Source organism: Ziziphus jujuba, chromosome 7 (genome assembly GCF_031755915.1).
Source record: "Ziziphus jujuba cultivar Dongzao chromosome 7, ASM3175591v1".
Classification (NCBI taxonomy): domain Eukaryota; kingdom Viridiplantae; phylum Streptophyta; class Magnoliopsida; order Rosales; family Rhamnaceae; genus Ziziphus; species Ziziphus jujuba.
The window spans coordinates 940907-960907 of NC_083385.1; the positions used below are offsets into that span (position 1 = coordinate 940907).

The window sequence follows — 20001 nt, forward strand, 5'->3', positions numbered from 1 at the left end:
CTTTCACGGTTTGATGTTTCATATACAGAATCTCAAAAACAGGTACAATTTTGGCATACATTTTGAGTGCATAAACAACCTTATTCCAGCAAATTATAATGTTGATGTGTTCAGTATCATTAACATCCAAGTACGCAAATTACACCCAATATAATTAAACAAAAAGAAAAAATATTTGTTTTTTAAAAGGCGTTCTACTGTAAAAAATTTGTTTTTTCTTTTTGGTGAATATTCTGCTGTAAAAATTTGTGCACCATAGTTAACAGCATATAAAAAATAAAGACAGTTAAACAGAGATGCAAAAAACCCATAACAGTATTTATAATCTCCACTTATTACTCTACTAATTTATAATCTCTCTAAAAACCACCCTTCCATGGTGAGAAATGAGAATTGTAGCCATTTCTGAAACCACAACAATATTTTAAACCAAACAAGTTGATACATCAAAACTTCATGAAAACAGATCTGGCTTATCAAAATTCCATTAAAAGTCAGACATAGACACCGGATGAAAGTAGCAAGAACAAAGATCCGAAACCCTGAATACAGAAGAAATGAACAAAAAGAAAAAAATATTAGCACAAACAATATCAGAATATGAATTGAAACTGCAAAATCAAATGACAAGTTTTACCAAGAATACTGATGCCACAGCTCCAGTTATCAGCTCCTTAGCAAGACTGCGGCTTCTCCTCGAGGAGGTCGCTTCATAGCTGCAAAGAATATGATACTACTGTCAAATCTCATGTGCAGTATTGAAGGAATGCGTAAATGCAATTTTCCTCTGATACAGTCATTTACACACAGGAAAAAAAAAGACAATGCCAAAACGTTATCTAACATCATGATTTCTTTGAGTGATTCATACAATATATTTGTAAAAACCAGTAACTTTCACCATTCCAAGAGTGTACATACATTCTCAGCAAAATGTTCTTAGTTCTCTCTTTTGTACTGGCAATGTCCTTATACTATTCAACTTAAAGCACTATGTCTTCATCATTAAATTAAATTTCAGAACACTTCCTTTCTACTTTTTAAGTCTGAGTCTGCCCAAATTCCACAAAATGGCTGCTGCCTGTATTTTTTTTTTTTTTTATTTAATTTGTCAACTTTGTTATATCATCTCAACCATCAGATCTTCTCCTAATCAATTTCCATTCTTACTTCAAACCTCCAAACTCTGTTCTCTACCATACAAAATCCTAAAATCTTCTTTCACCATAAGGCCAAAACCCTATCCCCATTCCCATCACCAATGTCAAAAGTGCCCCCTACACAGTTTTGTGATGCAAAAAAACATCCGTGATCCATCCATGGTTGATGGAACACTAAACTTGGAACTGGAACCAGAAAAACTTTGCTCCTTTTCCACCAGGCAAGTCCAACATGTGACACTGAGGCTACCAACCATCTCACAAAAAACACAGTTTTATATTAGAAAACGCTGCTGGATATACTGCACAGTTTCAAACCTAATTTCCAGGCACTCCACAAATTTTCTTGAATCCAAGAATGCAAAACTTTTTTTTTTTTTTTTGGGGTTAATTCTTCAATCTGTAATTAGATAGGTGTTATTCTTATTATTTTTCTATCTAATCTGTATGTTCAGCTGTTAGAATAAAAGTTAATTTTCCATTCCTCTTTTACCTCAAGCTTCACTATTTTCTGTAGCAAGCGTAAAATAAAATTGCTTATAATTAAATTCAGAAAAAAATTAAAAAAAAAATAATCATAATAATAATAATAATAAGAAATGAAATGCAAGTAATGTCTCTCTGAGACTAGATCTACCAAGGAAGAAACACATTCGGATCGGGATCACATACATGAAGAAGGAGGCGGTGACGATGAGTCCGATCGAGAGCATGACAACCGATAGGGTCGGGTACCACGCATCGGGGACGGGACTGGTAATAGGTTTCGGAGCCTTCAAAAACAGAAAAAGAGAGAAAAAAAAGTAAATTAAAAGATAGAGAAAATGGAAAACACAGAAAGCATTTCCATGGTCGATTGAAGGAAGGAAGGTATATACGTACCATCAGAGCCGACGGAGAAGATGAACAAATTGGGACACTGTTTGTTCTTTCACTTGGCCTTCTTCTCGCTCTGGATGGACGACTATTGTTTGACTCGGGAATTCGTTCCCTACGCTTTTACTCTTTTATCATAAGTATCATCCAAAATGGAGTTAGAGACACCTCCACAAAACGGCAATTGCTTGAACGCCGTTTTATTTATTTATTTATTTTCCTTAGCCCATGTCATTAGTATTAATATTAATAAAATTATTAATATTACCAATAATTTTCAGTTCTTTTTTTTTTTTTTTTTTCTTCTTCTGAAGTGGCATTTTGCAAGCTGTTTATTTTGAGGAGAATGCGATAGAATTCATTTGTTTAATGACGCTGATATTACATTTAAACTTTAGATTTTAGACACAAAAAAAGAAAGAAAAAAAAAATTGTTCAATTTTGTGCTTCCAACGAAAATAAATAAATAAATCCTATCAAAACTCAGAGGTGAAGAGCATTATTATTATTAGTAGTAATAAAAGTAGAGGAGCACGCCTTCGAAGTGCAAGTAAAGAAAGGGGAGAGATGAATTTCAATGTACAAAAAGTGTTGGTATACATTTATGAACTGAATATGGTATGGGTTTCCATTGGATTTACAATTTCAAGAGGAGTCCTTCTTAGCAGCACAGCAGCCTCGGTCTAATATTATTGAGAATTTTTGCAAACTCCAAGATCATAGACAGAGATAGCTCCTCTTTTACCATTTTTGACATTTTATTATTTTTTAAGGCCGGTCCAAAATTGGAATTTACATCATCCATATCCATCCATCTTCACCAACAAATGTTAGTTACTCTCTTTTAGCATCCATTCACAAAGTAGTTCTTCTTTGTTGTGCCTCAGCAAGCCTCAATACTTTTTTATCTGTGAATAAAAGACCAAACCCAAATGCCTGCTTGTGCTTAAGGAATATGAATGCAGAAACTGAAACAAGAAAATCCAACTGACTTTCATTGGGAGCCTGGCCAAAACTTAAACATTAGCCCATGTTCACCAACACCTCCCCCAGATAAAGACCTCACTCTCTGCCAGAACTGCCTGCCCCTTCCACTTCCACTTGCTAAAGGACCAGAACTAGAGTGCCTCCTAAATGATTCAGATTGTCCCCTCTCTAATCCGCCCGATGCAATATACAAATCTGAAGCTAACATTCCCCTTTCAGTATCGAGCTCAGGCTCATAGCAGTGAGGAACTGAGTATTGGCTTTGCAGAATGTTTGGCAACTGTCCAGAGGCAGTACTGGCCTCGCCACCTAAATCAATGGACAATTCCTCTTGGCTTGTGCTCCTTGAACTTTCTTTCTCAAACTCATTGCATACCAGCTTTAGTGCCTGGACAACCTCCCCCATAAAAGGCCGGTGCGATACCTCTGGTTGCACACACATTGAAGCAATGGCTGCTACTTTGGCCACACTTTCAAAAGGGGCATCCGATCCTAAAGATGGGTCTACAATTGTTTCCAAACCTTCTTTACTTGTGAGAAGTGGTCTGGCCCATGCAACTAGGTTCTCTTGACCAGGTGGCTGCGACATATCTACTGGCTTTCGCCCTGTTAAAAGTTCAAGAAGGACAACTCCATAGCTGTAAACATCGCTTTTCACAAGAAGATGCCCAGTCATTGCATATTCAGGAGCCACATACCTGGATAGAATCAAAGAGATAAATGTCAAACTCAGAAAAGTCATTAAATAAAGCAACCACCAAGTGCATGAAAAGTAACATTTCAAAACAGGACGAAGTTTTCCAACCACAAATTTGCTACTTTTGACATACCATGTTTTTCACTTTTATTCATATTAAATAATCAAGTATGCAGCGGTAAATATGTAATAAAACATTAAAATGGATGTTCTCAAAATCCATGATGCTAAAATACCAACTTTACTGATTTAGTGAACTGATATTTGAGTACATTTACAAAACAGAAAAGCTAAACTGACATTATAAATCAATATTGAACTTTCAAGTTATTTGTAATTCTGGTAAAACCATTGGATTTCCTATTTTAAGCTTATATTTCCAGTTCAACGTTCACAGGCAAGGAGGCCTAGGCTGTTGTTATTCACTTAACCTAGTCTCTTCAATATCTCTAGTACTGAAGATTCTAAGATGGTGAAGTAGTCAATTGTGCCATTCCAGAGAGTCCCAGTTCCTATTTATGTGCATTAATTAGGAAAAACCATTTATATCGATCCTATTCTTGCATATAGATATTAGAGGGTAATAAGTACTGTCCAATGGTGGTATATAGGAATTGCATAAAGCCGGCAAAAAGGAAATCTCATACCCAAAGGTTCCCATGACACGTGTTGATATATGTCTGTTTTCCTCATCCATGGCTGTTCGAGCCAAACCAAAGTCAGAAACTTTTGGTGTAAAATCATCTTCCAGTAAGATATTGCTGGACTTGAAATCCCTGTGTATGACACGAGGACTAGAGTCCTCATGTAGATATGCCAAGCCCCGAGCAGCACCCAGTGCTATTTTTATCCGAGAAACCCAATTAAGTGGAGCAGTTTCCTTGTCGACTCCTGAAAGCAATCGAGGTCGACATAGTTATATCATACCTTTAATAAAAAACTCAAGATTTTAGATTCAGTTTTAAACAATGAAATTTTTAAGTTAGAAGTGAAACCAAACAAAGAGGAAAATGATGTACCATGTAAATGAGATTCCACACTGCCATTTGGAATCAGCTCATAAACTAAACAGCGGGAGCGCTCCTCTGTACAAATGCCAATCAATTTGACTAAATTTCGATGATGGAGGCGGCTAAGCATCTCAACTTCAGCCAAGAATTCACGACCACCCTGCTGGTCATCTCTCTTTAAAACTTTGACAGCAACTTTGGTCCCATCTTCAAGAACACCACTGTAAACACGCCCAAAGCCACCTTCCCCAAGTACTCTTGAAGCATCAAAAAGTTCAGTAGCTCGTTCTATGTCATTTATGCTGAAAGTCTTAGCAGAACCAGTATAAGTTGCAATGCTAGACCCAAATGATAATGAAGCAGAACTGTGCCTACTTGCTAGCATAGATCCAGCGGTTCCTGCAAAATTTATATGCATGATTCTTGATATCAAATTGCAACTAGATGGCCTCAAATTGTCAGCATAGCGCCCATTGCTTAGACAATTATCGGTTACGAATTAGGTTGCGGCAAGACAATTACATCCCATTGCATAGACAGGCGAGAGAACCTGAAGTCATTTATTCAGACTAAAGACCCAATCCTTACTTAGAAGAAAGACTTCGGCATATATATTCTCCTAAATAATACAACAGCTAATATTTTAAAAAACAAATATACAAATAAAATGTCGGTTTTCCTGTGTTCGATAATCATCAGTAGAAAATGCTTCAAAAATAATTGACTGCCCCTCCTTAATGACTAGTTTTCTGGCAGAACCACTAATTAAGTTGATGACTAGATATCGTAAACTTATAATACCTGATGGTTTGGTAAAGGAGGGTAGTGAAACCTGCGAAGTTGGTGCTGGCTTGCAAACTCGGTCTTTATGTTTCAACAGAAAAAACCAAGCAGCAGCAGAGAATAAAATGACTGCTAGAGAGGCTGACAAAATAATTATAACAATTATGCCAGTACTAAGCCCATCTTTATGCTGCCTTTTAGGGACATCTACCCCAAGGGGCTTTATTGTCCTTCCATTACTGTCAGTACCAGAATATGGCCCATCATCTATCATACTAGCATCAGAAGAAGGTGGAGGTTCAGGTAAACCTACAAATACATAGTTCTATGTAAGACAAAAGTTATCATTATAGATAGAGAGAGCTGAGCTTTAAAGCTACCTGGATACCGCACATATAGTACTTCATAGTCACCAAAGTAGGATGGTTGTATAGCAACTTGCTTATGCCAAAATCTCTGATAAGTCAAAAGAGCTGTGGTGTTATCAAACTTCTCCCCAAGTGGTACCAAATCAATAAGGACTACTGTCTTCTCTGGTTGCTCATCAGCCGCATTAGCTCCAATAATGCGAACCTGACTTTGTTTTACAAAAACACCAGCAGCAATTTCCTTCGCCAGCTCTGAGACTAATGGAAAAAAGGTATACAGTGCAACATTAACGCGCAATCCAACCTGGATGGGCATAACACAACCACAGGGTGATCCAGGAGGGGTATTTGTGTATGGATCTGTGCAAATGGTTGCAGAACAATCTGTGGGAAGAAAGATTTATGTGCGGACTCCTTAGTATTATAGAAAATCACATGATCAACAGGAAGAGCAAGGCAACAAGTGAACCATTAATGAAAAAAATCTAGACTTCTCTACCTTCATTAGGAGGTGGAGGTGGTAATGCAAGCGGTGGCAGTGGTGAGACATTTGCACTTTTTGGCGAAGACTGAGGAGGAGAAACTTCAAGGGGGAAGAAATGGCACATTTAAATGCGCATAGTCATATGGTAAATTAGTTAATCTAATCTTAAGTAAATGAGAAATTTTCTAGAATAGGATAAAATATTAGGACAAGAAAAGAGCCCATAAGCTTTTCTTACTTTTGGTATTGCGCAATGCAGCTCTTTGAGACGGAGAAGGAGCAGGTGCAACATGGCTTAATGGTGCAGGAAAGGGATTATCAGATCGTGGAGCTGAAGAACCTGCCATCCAGAAATGCTATTAGAGTTGGAAAACCAACTTTAGACCAATTGCAGAATGGAATGGAAATCCTGTCATAAGGTAATTTGATTGTTCTAAACAAACATTCCTTACTTCTGGTGTTTCTAGATGCAGCGTCTGGGGATGGGTAAGGAGCAGGTGAAACAAAGCTTAATGGTGGGGGAGAGGGGTTATCCAATGGTGAAGGTGAGGAACCTGTCATCCACAATTGCTGTAAGTGGAACACGTACAGGTCATTGCACACTTGAACAAAGCAAAACACCAAATATTCATATTGTGGTACCTGGATTCAAGGGTGGAGGAGCATGTATATGTCTACTCGTTCCACGTGATCCAGACGAGATGTTAGGACCTGTATAAAATTGATGAATTAAATGTCTAATTTCCTAATGACAGTGAACATAAGTACATATAAACTTCTTAAACTTCTTAATTTCTTTTTCAGGATCTGGGAGAAGGGGGGCGGGGGGGGTGGTGGCCGGGTGGTGGGGGAGAGGTGGTGGTTTGGGGTTTATAACCCAATCAAGGTGCTGAACCTTGTTGTGTTGAAGTTGGAGGAGAAACAAAATATGATGCCGGAGCAGGACTGCTGGACTTGTTCCTTGTATGTTGATGTATATGAATTGACGTTGAAGGTGAAGATACAGGAGGATGATATCCTTTGTTAGGAGACTCGGGAGACAAGAATAATGGTGGACGAGGAATATTAGAAGGTCTCACAGGTCCATGTTTAGAAGGAGCTAGAGCAGAAGTAGGACCTACAAATGATATTGCCAGAAATTATATAATGCAGTGATCATATTTTCCAGATAAGCAACTAAGTAGAAATTTGTAACATTTGGCATACCACTGGCTGGGGTATGGCTCAAAGGTGATAGGTGTGGGGTTTTATATGATGGTGCAGCGACCGGCATTTTATCCCTTTTCCAGTTGATGCTTGGGGGAGGCGCTGAAACAGAAGGGACGTCATGGTCTGCAACCTCATAGGGTGGCCAATTTTGGTTAGAATAATGTCTTTTGACAACTACAGAAACTACACTGAGTCATGCAACAAGCAGACTAAACTTTACAAAAACATTTTTGTTTTTTTTTTTTCCATATGTGGTACCAGGCAATCTAGATGGTGCTTGTCCAGGGGTAGCCGAATGGATCTGTGGTGAACTTTGTGGCACTTCCTTTGGTGGTGATGCAACTCGTCCTGAATGATTACAGGCAAAGAAAAGAAAGAAAGTCAAGTAATTAGTCTCTATTAGAAAGTCTATGCTCATCTTATGAAAAAAAGCACATGAAAAGGTGTACCAGGTAATGTGGATGGTGCCATTAGTGGGGTAATTTCATGCACTTCAGGTGGATGTTGTCTAAGTTTCCTTGGAGGTGGTGCAACAGATACTGTAGTTAAGAGAAAGATGTCACCAGAAACCAACCTACAGGTGGATCTAGTTTCGCAAAAGAAAGCCACTGATTATATACCTGGAGTAATGGGCTCTGCAATAGGAACCTTATTATCAGGAGAGTTTCTCTGATGAGCACTTGACGGTGAGGTCTCTGGGGTAATTGAATGGATGGCTGGTGAAACCTGTGGCAAATTTCCTGAAGGTGTTGCAACTGGTACTGTAAAATGTAAATTACGTTACAAAAAAGGAAGCCGGCTCAAAATCAATTTCAACTGAAAATTTCACAGGAAAATGATTCCTAGCAGGGCATCAACCTGGAGCAACTGGCATTGGGATAGGAGCCTTTGTAACTGATGTGTTTCTTTGAGAAGCGGCAGGTGGCAGGGAGGGTGAGAGACCTTGAACAGTTATTGGTAGAGGAGCTCTATTAAATGGTGGAAAAACTCTTGGAGTACTTGGTGGCGAGGACGGTACAGGTCCTTTGATTGTTTCAGATGCCGGGGCAGACAAAATAGGTGGCAATGCAAGTGCAGGGTGTGAAACTGACCCTGAATTGTCATAGGAGCTTAATTAGTCGATCAGCTTGGATTAGCATTCTATAGAGCCAGGATAATAAGAGTTACCAATGGGCTGTGGGACTGAGCTAGGTGAATGATGATGGACAGGCCTAGCAACTCCAGGTACGGGATTGGGAGGAATTACAGAAGAAATCACCGGCGAAGGAGATATGTCAAATCCTGAAAGAAGATAAGAGGTATTAATTCTTAAAATAGAAATGGAACAAGCCATGAACCACATGATAATTGTGGAGCCTCGCATATGATGAAACAAATTTAAAATGCAATATAACCTTATAATTGATCCTAAGGAAGGCATTTCCTCAGTCAATAACTCATTGCTAGAGAATTACCAGATGAAGCTAGAGCTAGAGTAGATGTTGCTAAAAGAAATTGTTAATTAGGTAGTAGACTTAATCAATATTAGCTTTTAGTATGGACTTCATAAAAGATGTTCGATCTGGTTGCAAAGATACTTAAGGCCGAATTCGGCAAACCATTCTATAAGATGGTAAAATTTTCGGATCGAGAAAGATACCAACATTTTATCTGTTTGATCCTTTCTCTATCAGACTCCAGAAATCAATTATTAACAAATTCTGATGACAGCATTAATCGCAAATGTGGAGGTATCCCACATTATTGGTCAAGTAGACAACATTGGCAAAGTGAAAATCCATCGACCCAGATCACCATAATGTTGCTAAATGAGAAAACTTTCCAAATCCAAATGGATTTGACAAATCAACCCAATAGCTCTGAATATGCCAAACAAGAATTTAACTATTAATATAAAGACATAGTTACCAGTGGATCCTTGGACAGCCAGAGAAAAGCTAATCAAGCAGAGATTCAGCAGCTGAAGTATCATTGGCATCAACTTCTCCCCCATCCCATAAAACACCAAATCTCAAAAAGTGTCCAGCCCTCTCAATAAGGAAGATGAATTAAAAATAATAATAATAATTAAAATAAATAAAGGACAACCTTTGATTAAATTATTGGACTAGGAGTTAATAACTTAAAGCAAGCACAAAAGGGAGGTTAGATTAGATAAGACCCACAAATAGTGAGAGCAAAGTAATGAGAAGGTAGTAGTCTATGGAAAAACCCAGAACTGGGTTTGGTGAAAAGATACATAACAACAACTAAAGCAATCGCTTTCTGAGAACTTAAGCTCTGAAATATGCAGAGCTTCGGGATTTCCATGTATGATAGAACCGTTTCTCCAGACATGAGGTACAGAACACAACAAGAAGCAACCCACGAAACAAAATTTTATAATATTTCTGTACACAAAGCACACTCAGTTTTATGTTACAAACTGGCACAGAAAGAAAGAGAGAGAGAGAGAGAGACAGTGAGAGAGAGAGAGAGAGAGAGGACAGTTGGATGGGGCAGGGAGAGATAGGGGTTAGGAGAGAGATTCTTTCCAACTATATTTTAATGAGAAAGTTAGATTTAAGTGATGTGTTTAATGGGCTATAAACCGGACTTTTACATCCTAAAAAAGAAAAAAAGAAAACCAAACTTTTTTACCTGGGGGTTGAAAACTTTGGCAATTGTTTGAATTGGGGATTTTTGTTTGGACTCGTATTCTTCCTGGTTTTCAGTCGTTCCTGTTGGCCACTGTGACAGTGACTTTCAACTGAAAGTGATGTTTGCCATGTGTCAACATGACAGTTTGACACATATCCATTTCATACTTGATCTCCATCTTCTTAAAGACAAAAGAAAGGACAAGTATTTTTAATTATTCAAATAGCCCCCCTTAAAGTATATTCTAATATATTCGTATATAAATTCTCAAATATAAAACAAACTATTTTGAAATATTTCATCCCACAAGCTGTAGATTCAGAAAGGTAATTGAAGGAACTTTTTTTTTTTTTTTTTTTCAGTTTAGTTATAGCTCAGCTATTGGATTTTTTCATTCATTTTGAAACAGATAACCTGTAATTATTAGCTTATGATATTTCTTTCTCTTGATCAAAATGCTAGTGTAAATCTTTTCTTCTTCCTTAGTTCTACTTGACTCCAAGCCCCAGTGATCATCATACATCATATATGCTCTTGTTTTGGTCTTCCGAAGACCACCAAATCAGATGCTGTGCCACCCAGTAAAATAAGGAAAATTCAAGGAAATGGAATTATGAAATAAAGGTTATCAACCCAAATGAGCCCCGAGGGGTTTTCACCAAAAAAATAAAATAAAAGCCCTGAGAAGATGTGGGGCTTGAAGAGGATCGTAGTTGGAAAAACGACATGATAATGGAGCCCACTCTACCAGTTTCCAAACCCATTTCAGAAAAAAGAATATGAGGACTGGGTGGGTGGTTGTTTCGGATTAGTGTAGGACATTGTCATGACAAATCGGCGAGTATAATGGTCGGGATATAGTATGTCAAGCATCCACCGTGTAAAATGAAACATGGAATATTCAAACAAGCCGACACAGGCAATGAGAGCTGCTCAGCAGTAGTATGTTTATTCTTTGAGAGGTGAAAAATATAAAAGTTTTGATTTACGAAGTAAAAAAAAAAAAAAAAAAAGGCCACAAGTATAGTAAAACACAATAGGAAAACATCAAAAATGTCCAAGACCTTGCCTAAAATGGCGGAAAGCATTCGTATATGCTTTTTCCGACGCTACATAAAGTCATATATTGAATTACAACTGGTCTCTTTTATTTTGTTGCTTAATTGGCTGAATATCCAATCTTCGACTAGCCACCAAAAAGGAAAAATTAAAATAAAACAATAATTTCTGATGACTCCGAACAATAATTCACCAGCACCTAACTTAGGCCAACCAACACTAATTTCTTTGTGATTTAACTGTATAGAATGGATCTATTTAAACGATAATATCATACTTTTTTATATGGACCCAGAAACAGAAATTAAGTACAAATAAGATTTCTAATCTCTGAAACTAGATATTAATTAAAACGAATCCCATCTCTAAATTCTGCATCAGCTACCAATTTAGTCACACAAAACAAAACAAAATATATTATGACGCAGACAACCCACCCAAACTCTCACCCTATATGATGGATTACGGACATGCAGTGGACCACTTCGAATCCAGAGTCCTCCGCTGCTTATTATTTGTCTCAACATGTTTTTTCTTTTTTTTCTTTTTTTCTTTTTTTTTAAAGGAAATATATTTATGGGTGAATAAGCACAAGAATATGAGGCCTATATACTAGTGCCGAATTATTATCATCAACAAATTATCAATAAAATATATATATATATATATTCATATATTCCTCTCTCTCTCTCTCTCTCTCTCTCTCTCTCTATATATATATATATATTGTATTATATGTACCAGAATTTTGCAGTGTACATGTATTTTATATGACAGTTTCTAAAAGTCGTTGTTTAAAATATTACTACTATTCAGGATGATTTTTTTAAAAGTTATAACAATGTTCGCATTTTAATCAGCATCGGAAACATACTATATGTATACCATATGTTTCTATATGTGTATATATATATATATATATATTATGTAAAGCTCATACGAAACCTCATGTGGAGATCGCATGATTTACTTTCTTTCTAATCACTCGTCCCTTCCCCATCAATTCTTGCTCTTCTTAAGCAACCAATTAACGGTTCACCCTCTATAACGAATATCATATTAAACATATATTACTAGCGACTCCCTAAAACTCACCTATTGAAGCAATGACAAGGTCGGGACCATCCCGTAAAGGATAGCTGGACCTATTTCTTTCCACCATGTGCAACATGTTGCTACCTTACCCACAATTTTCAATCTCGATTTTCTATTTTTATTTAAAAAAATATATATATCCGGTTTGTTAAGGCTGAAAAAGAAACATCCTTTAAGAGTTTGATTGGTTCTTCTTCTACCAAACCTAAATCTCAAGGAACCGCTTTCCATCACTGTTCACTCCATGTCATAATGGTTTCTTGGACCAGCAACTTTGACCTTTCGGGGCTCCAGATCTTGTGGTCCACAATTCAGTCATTCTGAGACTGAGGGCATCTTCTTCATTCCAGATGGTCTGCCAAATTTCCATTAAAAATTAAAAATGTAATAGGAAGGAACAAGCGACAAGAGATGCCCTTGTATAAAAAATTTGTCTGTAAAACGTAACTCCATTATTCTAACATGACCCGTTTTGACATCTAAAAATGGAGGTCAGCTACATAATTGCCACAAAAATACCCTTAGCAAGAACCTACATGAAAAAGTATCACTCATTTGGATCAAATGCTTGGAATCGACTCTTGAACTCTTCTGCCATCTTCGTCTCCTCTTCTTTGCTATACGTACAACTTCTCCAATCGGCTCTATCTGCCATGTTCAGCAAACCTGCCAGAACCTGCAAAAATGATTTTATACATTAGGACATTTTGAGACCCAGCTATTATGCCAAAATCATTTGGTTTTACTAGTCACGAGAAAGAAGACGATCTGAGTTCTACTATACAATTTACAGATTAACATTGATCAAGTGAACTTTGTTCAACTCAGTTTAAAAACAAAATCCATAAAACTTGGATTTTACTGAAAAACTCTACTGAATGAATTGAAGAACGACATAAACCAATTACACATGTGACTCAACCAACATTTTCTTTCAAAAAAGTAAAAGCCTAATATTCACCAAAGATCGATTGAAAAATGAAAAGGAAATGAACCACAACTATGGTAATTATCAAAACAGACAAAAAACTGTGGTGCTTGTGAATAAGTAAGAAATCATGACAATAGCTAACCCCACAAAATCAGGTCATATTTTTGGTCATCTAGTTTCTGTGGCAGCATTTTCCTAAAAGAAATAAAGAAACTAGGATCCACATCTTAAATGCATGCCACTTATACAGCTCAGCGAAAGACAGCAAAATATCATGACTTGCTGTACATAAATGCAAATGATTTTGTCATTTATGATGGACATGCCTCAATACCAATTATGTCATGAAAAAAAGGTGAGCTACTAGACCAGCACTTTTCCAATTTCTTATCATAGTAGATATTAAGACATCACCTTTTGTTTATCACATGGAAATATTAGGCATAATATCAAATTATCATTAGCATTATAAAGCTTACCTCACGTCCAAATTGAGCCGGGAATATCTCATTTTCCTCAACCAAATGTGACAGGATAGTACCATCAGGGAGTTCGACATAGTAGAAACTGAAATTCCTATCAAATTGAGTCCTCAAATAATTTCTTCCATCAGAATAATTACTGACTGCAATGAAGAGAACAACAGAACAGAGCAAAGTACCACTTAATATCAGATCTTGCTTAAAATTCACCAAAAGAAATTGCTCATATATTCAGCATATAGCATGCTAATACTTTCTGGATTATGGACACAAGAAACTTGATATGAATAAAGGTAACATTGAGAATCCAGAAATATACAGATATACATGCATATATTTGGGTATGGAAATACAATTTTGTAGATAAAAACCCCTAGAAATTAGCTGAATTTAAAGGATCCATTTCAGAACTCGTTAACCAATGACCTACAACAAATAGGACTTTACAACTTACCTTTCTTGGCCACAAACGAGAAGCCAAGCTTTTTAGCAGCTAAATTAAATACATTTTGAGCAGCAGCTGCTCTGGATGACGGAACAGGAATTGCCTGCACCAAAAAAAAAAAAAAAAAAAAAAAAAAGGAAGAGCCAGTCAGACAAGCAAAAAAATAATTTGGTCCGACTACAGATACAGAATCATAACGGATGTTTAGGATTGAGTAACATTCTTCTCAAAAGAAACAGAACAAAATGCTAAGGCCTCAAAACAACATATTCAATAAAGATACCCCAAACACGTTCCCACATTATTAGTTTCCAATAGAACTGGCAAACGTGGATTTTATAACCCTTCTCTAACAAGTAACAACCCAGGACCCATACTCCATCTCTCAAAGGCAGTCTCTGGAAATTGGAAAATGTGACAAAATAGCAAGGGAGAGAGAGACATTATATGAGCATGCGTATACAACAAACCATACTTCATTCAGCATGATATAAAAACAACATTTAAAATTCAACAAGTATAACATATACGGATCAGAATTTGGCACTTATAATGAATGACTCTTTTACCTGGATATTAGCATGAGTACTACGTTTTGACACCCACTCGAAAAAAACAACTTCCTTCCCTTGCTCACTATAATACTTCTTCAGGCTATTCTGGAATCTACCGAGGTCAATTTCACATTCTGGGGGTAAAGAGAAGGTATTAGACAAATGCTCCACTGGAATTACCAATACATGGTCTTGTACAAGCGGACCTTTAGCCAATGCACAGTAGATATTTTCACCAATGCTAACAATTAGATGTGACTCTACATTGGGGCTTGAAAGACAAAACCAACATTCTTTCGACCTGCAAAATTGCAGGATAGACAGTTACTTCAAAAAGACTAAAAATCAAACATATACATATGAAAATTGGGATTATCAAGGAAAATAAAGATTTGCGTAACAAAAAAATTTGCAACATTTTGAAGCTAACAATAGTTGAAATGAATAGAATGCCCATAAAATCAAAAAAGTTATCATGTCAGTCAAAAATCAACCTGTTATTTGTAGCATTTTCAGATCCACGTCTCCTGTTAGAATAGCTATCATCTTCCTTCTGAAAGCTGTGCTTGAAGTTGCAATCTGGACCCCTTTCACATTTTCCCTTATTAATAAAATCAAAACAAACACCTTTCAGGTATTGGTCTCGGGCATCCATATCATGTTGAAAATGGCACTTTTCACCTCGTGGACAAGAGCCAGAGGATACATATTTAAAACACATCTTGTGACCATCCCCAGCTCCATGTTTCTGCCGTTTCTGTGAGACATCATATCTCCAGTATTGTGAATCAGAAACACTGTCATTAGATCTCTTTGCAGCGTCTGCATGAACTGTCTGCTGAAAGTCCTGAGCTAATGAGTATGGAGATAGGGTAGTGTTTGTTGACTTCATACTAATTTCAGCAGCAGACATTTTTGATGCTGGAGTAGGAGAAATTGCATGAATAAATTTCTGAGAAGCAGGTGTTGAACCAAGAGTTATAGAATGCCCAGCCTAGACAGTAAATCTAGTGCAGTACTAGGAAGAAAGGATAGGCAAGTAGAAAAATATCCATCATAAGAATTGAGAGGACAGCACAAGAATCAGTTAGCCAAAATGGCTTCTCTAGAAGCAAAATATGATGATATAGACAAACCTGTTTTTCTTTATTTCCGACAGAAGCCAGACCCAAGAAGCGAGTTATGTGCACAGCATCAATATTGGAGTAAGGTTCACGTGCATAATACACACCTTTGGAACCTGCAATATGATAGCTAAGAAGACAAACTCCAATCAGAATATTTTGTTATTCATATAACATAGATACAAATGTAATGCTGGATCATGAAGACACCTAATCGGTTACATAAAAAGTGAAGCTTGCAATGAGCAATGGCCATCCCTAATATAAATGAAAACTATGAAAACAAAATAGTAACAGCCGCACATTGCACAAGAAGGTCCTTAATACTACTGTTTTTTGTCCTTTAGAAAAGGGATTATTCAGAGAATAACATGTTTGAGAGACAAGTTGTTTTCATGCAAACTTTGATTTGGTTTTGTTAATTGAAATGCTTTTCTGCAATAAGCTCCTATATGTAGGATATTGGACTAAGGAAGTTAGCAGCTAATATGTCTTTGGTTCCCATTTTGCTAAGGCCTAGCAACATGTCAACGCCTCATTACTCGTAGGCAGAATTAGGTTCAGTCATGCACATGCACATGCACATGCACAATGATTGCCATGCTTAATCTCCGAAATCGCATACCGTGGCTTGATCTCTGCTACTAACTCTGCTATGGTAGAATCACTGCCAAAGGAATCCGAGATTCCAGGGGGAATATCAGACGGGGATGCTCTATTTGTGACACCGGTTGGCCATTCATTAGTGATAATTAATTAAGGAAGTCATACAAAGTGGCCACACAACAAAAATAAATCTAGCAAGCAACACAAAATGGATATTGAAAATATGGAAACAAGCAGAAAAACAGTACAAGGATATGTAAGGAAGATATCGACAACTCCAGGTTCCTCTGCAATTGCACGCAATGCGTCAACATCATCCTGACTGTATACTCCAAACTGTTGGGCATCCGAAGAGTGCTTACCAGATAAATATGCCACAGATAACCCTAGATATAAAAATATGCAGGAAATCAGCCAATGAATATAATAGAGGTTATAAAGGAAATCATCAGCATGTATACTGCGAAAACCTACAGCAATGACTAAAATGTGCACTAAGCCACATAACAAATGCAAATACATGGCAGTTTGCAAAATTCCATTTCCAACAAAATTCTAAAATAAGTAAACAGGTAAAAAAAAAAAAAAGAAAAGCTAAGCTCACCATGGAGAGTGAAGCGGCCACTTCCTTTCAACCAGTAGAGATTGTGGCAAATCTTCAAGCCGTCCATCTTGAAGCCTTGGTTGGCAAAGTCTCTAGAAGCAGCTAATAGGACCTTAGCGGCACCCACTCCGAAGTCGCCGATGAAGTAGGTGGGCAGAGGAATTTGGGAGCGGCCCTCAATGAATTCATTGAACTCGTCGACACGTTCCAGCGAGTCCGGGAAGAACTGACCCACGCAGAGTAAGGCATCGAATGGACCGGCCGATTTGTTGACCTAGAACATGTCTTAACTCGGTCAGATACTGAGATTAGCATTTAGCAATACCAAGCAAACCACAATGGAACTACAAAACCAGGGAGACAGACACACCGTAGACACCCGCTTGAAGAGCTGGTTGAGGCGGCCTAAAACGTCGCCGCATAGTAGAATTCGCGGAGTGGCCATACAAGAGAAGAGAGATAGATCAGGGGACTGAATATTGAAAATGGTACTGGCCATTCGCCATTCCTAGCCGTAGACGGTGAAGGTGGTTCAGACTCCGAAGTCCAAACTCCACGACCCGCACTCCAGCCAACTTCGGGCTTCGGGCTTCGGGCTTCGGGCTTCGGGCTTCGGGCTTCGGGCTTCGGGCTTCGGGCTTCATGTAAGCTATGGTCCACTGTCTCATTAGCCCAATAAAATCTGGTAACCATCTTATATTGGTGTAACTACCTTTCGGTGATCATCCATATAACCACACGCAAAAATCTATATGCACTCGCTTTAATCGAATTATTACTATTTTTCAAAAAGAAAAAAATAAAATATTCCAATGTCTTCTTGTTCGTTGAATGGAAAAATTTTAAATACAGCTATTTATTATCTTTTATGGCACTGACATGAATGAATGGGTGGACATGGGTATCTATTTAATGTTATGTGCAGCTGAGGAAAAATAAATAAATAATAAATCTTTAAAAATAAATAAAATATTCACACATTTTTTTGCTAAAACAAAAATATCTCTTGTAATATCATAGATATTAGATAATAATTTTATACCTTACAGTATTACTACAATACGAAATTATCCAAATAATATCAAAATTTATCAAAAACTCAAATCTCAACTCCCAACCTCGTAAATATAAAGGCCAACCAGTTTCTTTCCTTCAGAATAAAATGTTCACACTTGATTTGAGGGGATGTATGTCAGAGTTCAGGCAGACGAGAGGGTCAATTGCCCGAGAGTCAACAGATAACGCGGGTGAGAGAAAAAATTATAATGCTACCTGAGTATCCATCCCTCGATACTGTTTATATGTTTTAATGACATATTAATTATTTTTTACGGTAAATAATATCTTATTATTTTTAAAAATGGTTTTTTTCTCTCCCAAAAGCTTTTCACTCTCTCTTCTGCTACCAAAACGAATTCAGTTTAGAAACACTTTTTCTTTTACACTACAAATTAAAACTTTTTCTTTTACACTACAAATTAAAACTATAAATCGGACCCAAGATCTAATATCTAGAGCCATCCACCTTTCATTATCAACAAATTTATAAAAATCCTTTACTTTTTCTCTCCCGCAAAAAAAAAAAAAATTGAAAAAAAAATGAAAAAAAAAATGTAACAATAACCCATTCATTCATCCAGAATCCAGATTGTTCTCTTTTTGTTCAAAGATATTGACTGTATTTTGATTAAAAAAAAAAAAACTCAATTTTTGAACTATTTAAATAAAATCAAATACTAATTATTAGTTGTGGAAATTTTGCAACTTCCATTACTTTTCCATTTTCGGTTATTTTTCTTTTTCTTTTTCTATCAAATTTCAGTTTGATTTTAGACTTCCATATGCTGTTACTGAAGTAAATTTTGGTCCCTAACTTAATGGTTTTTTGTTTATCTAAAGATTAGAAAAAGTTGGCCTTGACTCTATGTTTTTTTATTTTTATTTTTCCTGTAAAGAAATTTTATTGAATATTTTTTATAGTTTTCAAAATAGAAAAAAGGAGACATTAATTGAGAATATTAATTGTGGTATTATTATAGCTTTGGGATAGAAGAAAGAAGGTTTGTGTGGATTTGTCTTTGTTACAGAAGAGACAGACTAGAAGAGAGAGACTGAGAGATGTGTTCAGGGGGGGGGGGGGGGGGGGAACCCTTATAAGAAAAAAATGAAATATTTTCTTATATAAAATATAATCCATATATCATTAAATCATATGAAAAAGTATTAAACAGTGGGTACTCCCGAGTATTAAATTTTTTTCCCGGGTGAGAGAGTGTGTGAAAATGTGAAAGTGTGAATGCAAATGTACTGGTCGTATTCGCCATTAAATCATCACTTTTGCCACCTTGAATATTGTATGTAATATAATTTAGATTTATTGAATTTTCAACTGCCCTATCATCCAGCATGTGCTTATTAATTTTCTCCAGTTTTTAGTCCAAATTCTTTGATTTACTTGCTAGTTACTAAGCTACTACTGGTACAGCAGCTAGATCTATTAATTACCAAAAATAAAAATAGTACTGGAGCCAGAATCTTGAATTGAAATTATGCATTATCTTTAATTAAAAAAAAATTAAGAAAAGAAGATAATTACGCAATGATGGACCACTTCAACAGGTGTTTGGTGAAGACTTGGCCGAGTAGGACAAACATCATAGAGTAGTATCTATCACGTTCACAAAAAAATAAAAAAAGAGTAGTATCTATCACATTCCATCCATGTGCTGTTTTTGAATCTGCGAAACCAGATTGCGAGAATCGCGTGTGGTTGCGAAGCTTAAACGAAGCCGTTTTATACAATTTCATCCTGAGTTTTATAATTAGTTAGGTAGGAAAAGAAGGGCAAAATTTTTCGTTTTTGGTCGTGACACTGGCGGACAACTGC

The 20001-nt window shown here is 36.7% G+C and overlaps 3 protein-coding genes across 9 annotated transcripts; all 3 read right to left on the minus strand.

Moving 5' to 3' along the window:
• Positions 1-297: 297 nt before the first annotated feature.
• On the minus strand, positions 298-2202 carry LOC107424013 (uncharacterized). The gene is made up of 4 exons (XM_016033697.4): positions 2043-2202; positions 1833-1933; positions 638-716; positions 298-542 (listed from the first exon to the last, which is right to left on the minus strand). The coding sequence occupies exons 1-4, from the start codon at positions 2043-2045 to the stop codon at positions 495-497; spliced, it is 231 nt and encodes a 76-aa protein (XP_015889183.1). The 5' UTR covers positions 2046-2202; the 3' UTR covers positions 298-494.
• Positions 2203-2519: 317 nt separating this feature from the next.
• Positions 2520-10127, minus strand: LOC107424010 (receptor-like serine/threonine-protein kinase ALE2). 5 transcript variants are annotated; one of them, XM_025076473.3, is made up of 17 exons: positions 9483-10127; positions 8742-8855; positions 8433-8666; positions 8195-8335; positions 8024-8113; positions 7833-7922; positions 7572-7673; positions 7261-7482; positions 7008-7076; positions 6818-6919; positions 6604-6705; positions 6381-6464; positions 5894-6265; positions 5532-5822; positions 4740-5129; positions 4368-4611; positions 2520-3721 (listed from the first exon to the last, which is right to left on the minus strand). In XM_025076473.3, the coding sequence occupies exons 1-17, from the start codon at positions 9565-9567 to the stop codon at positions 3031-3033; spliced, it is 3423 nt and encodes a 1140-aa protein (XP_024932241.2). In that variant the 5' UTR covers positions 9568-10127; the 3' UTR covers positions 2520-3030. The 5 variants fall into 5 exon arrangements, with proteins under 5 accessions (XP_024932241.2, XP_015889178.2, XP_024932242.2 ...); XM_016033692.4 differs by having other exon boundaries at positions 7572-7697; XM_025076474.3 differs by lacking the exon at positions 7261-7482 and having other exon boundaries at positions 9483-10126.
• Positions 10128-12453: 2326 nt separating this feature from the next.
• On the minus strand, positions 12454-17642 carry LOC107424000 (zinc finger CCCH domain-containing protein 64). 3 transcript variants are annotated; one of them, XM_048479714.2, is made up of 11 exons: positions 17485-17642; positions 17115-17388; positions 16767-16896; positions 16530-16649; positions 15917-16034; positions 15275-15732; positions 14796-15081; positions 14236-14329; positions 13779-13924; positions 12905-13044; positions 12454-12723 (listed from the first exon to the last, which is right to left on the minus strand). In XM_048479714.2, the coding sequence occupies exons 1-10, from the start codon at positions 17611-17613 to the stop codon at positions 12916-12918; spliced, it is 1884 nt and encodes a 627-aa protein (XP_048335671.2). In that variant the 5' UTR covers positions 17614-17642; the 3' UTR covers positions 12454-12723; positions 12905-12915. The 3 variants fall into 3 exon arrangements, with proteins under 3 accessions (XP_048335671.2, XP_048335672.2, XP_048335670.2); XM_048479715.2 differs by lacking the exon at positions 12454-12723 and having other exon boundaries at positions 12759-13044; positions 14796-14914; positions 14987-15081; XM_048479713.2 differs by lacking the exon at positions 12454-12723 and having other exon boundaries at positions 12759-13044.
• Positions 17643-20001: the final 2359 nt, after the last annotated feature.

What these genes read in the sequence shown, in the direction of transcription:
- LOC107424013 (XM_016033697.4), bottom strand. An exon ending in GTCACCGCCTCCTTCTTCAT is followed by an intron (nt 717 to 1,832) that starts GTATGTGATCCC and finishes TATTCTTTGCAG; the next exon opens with CTATGAAGCGACCTCCTCGA. An exon ending in CTGTGGCATCAGTATTCTTG is followed by an intron (nt 543 to 637) that starts GTAAAACTTGTC and finishes TTCTGTATTCAG; the next exon opens with GGTTTCGGATCTTTGTTCTT.
- LOC107424010 (XM_016033692.4), bottom strand. Translation starts at nt 9,567, where the DNA reads ATGGGGGAGAAGTTGATGCCAATGATACTTCAGCTGCTGAATCTCTGC. An exon ending in TCCAACTTCAACACAACAAG is followed by an intron (nt 7,077 to 7,260) that starts GTTCAGCACCTT and finishes AATTTTATACAG; the next exon opens with GTCCTAACATCTCGTCTGGA. An exon ending in TGTGGAATCTCATTTACATG is followed by an intron (nt 4,612 to 4,739) that starts GTACATCATTTT and finishes GATTGCTTTCAG; the next exon opens with GAGTCGACAAGGAAACTGCT.
- LOC107424000 (XM_048479714.2), bottom strand. Translation starts at nt 17,613, where the DNA reads ATGGCCAGTACCATTTTCAATATTCAGTCCCCTGATCTATCTCTCTTC. An exon ending in GAAAATGCTACAAATAACAG is followed by an intron (nt 15,082 to 15,274) that starts GTTGATTTTTGA and finishes GCAATTTTGCAG; the next exon opens with GTCGAAAGAATGTTGGTTTT. An exon ending in CGGCTCAATTTGGACGTGAG is followed by an intron (nt 13,045 to 13,778) that starts GTAAGCTTTATA and finishes TCATTTTTGCAG; the next exon opens with GTTCTGGCAGGTTTGCTGAA.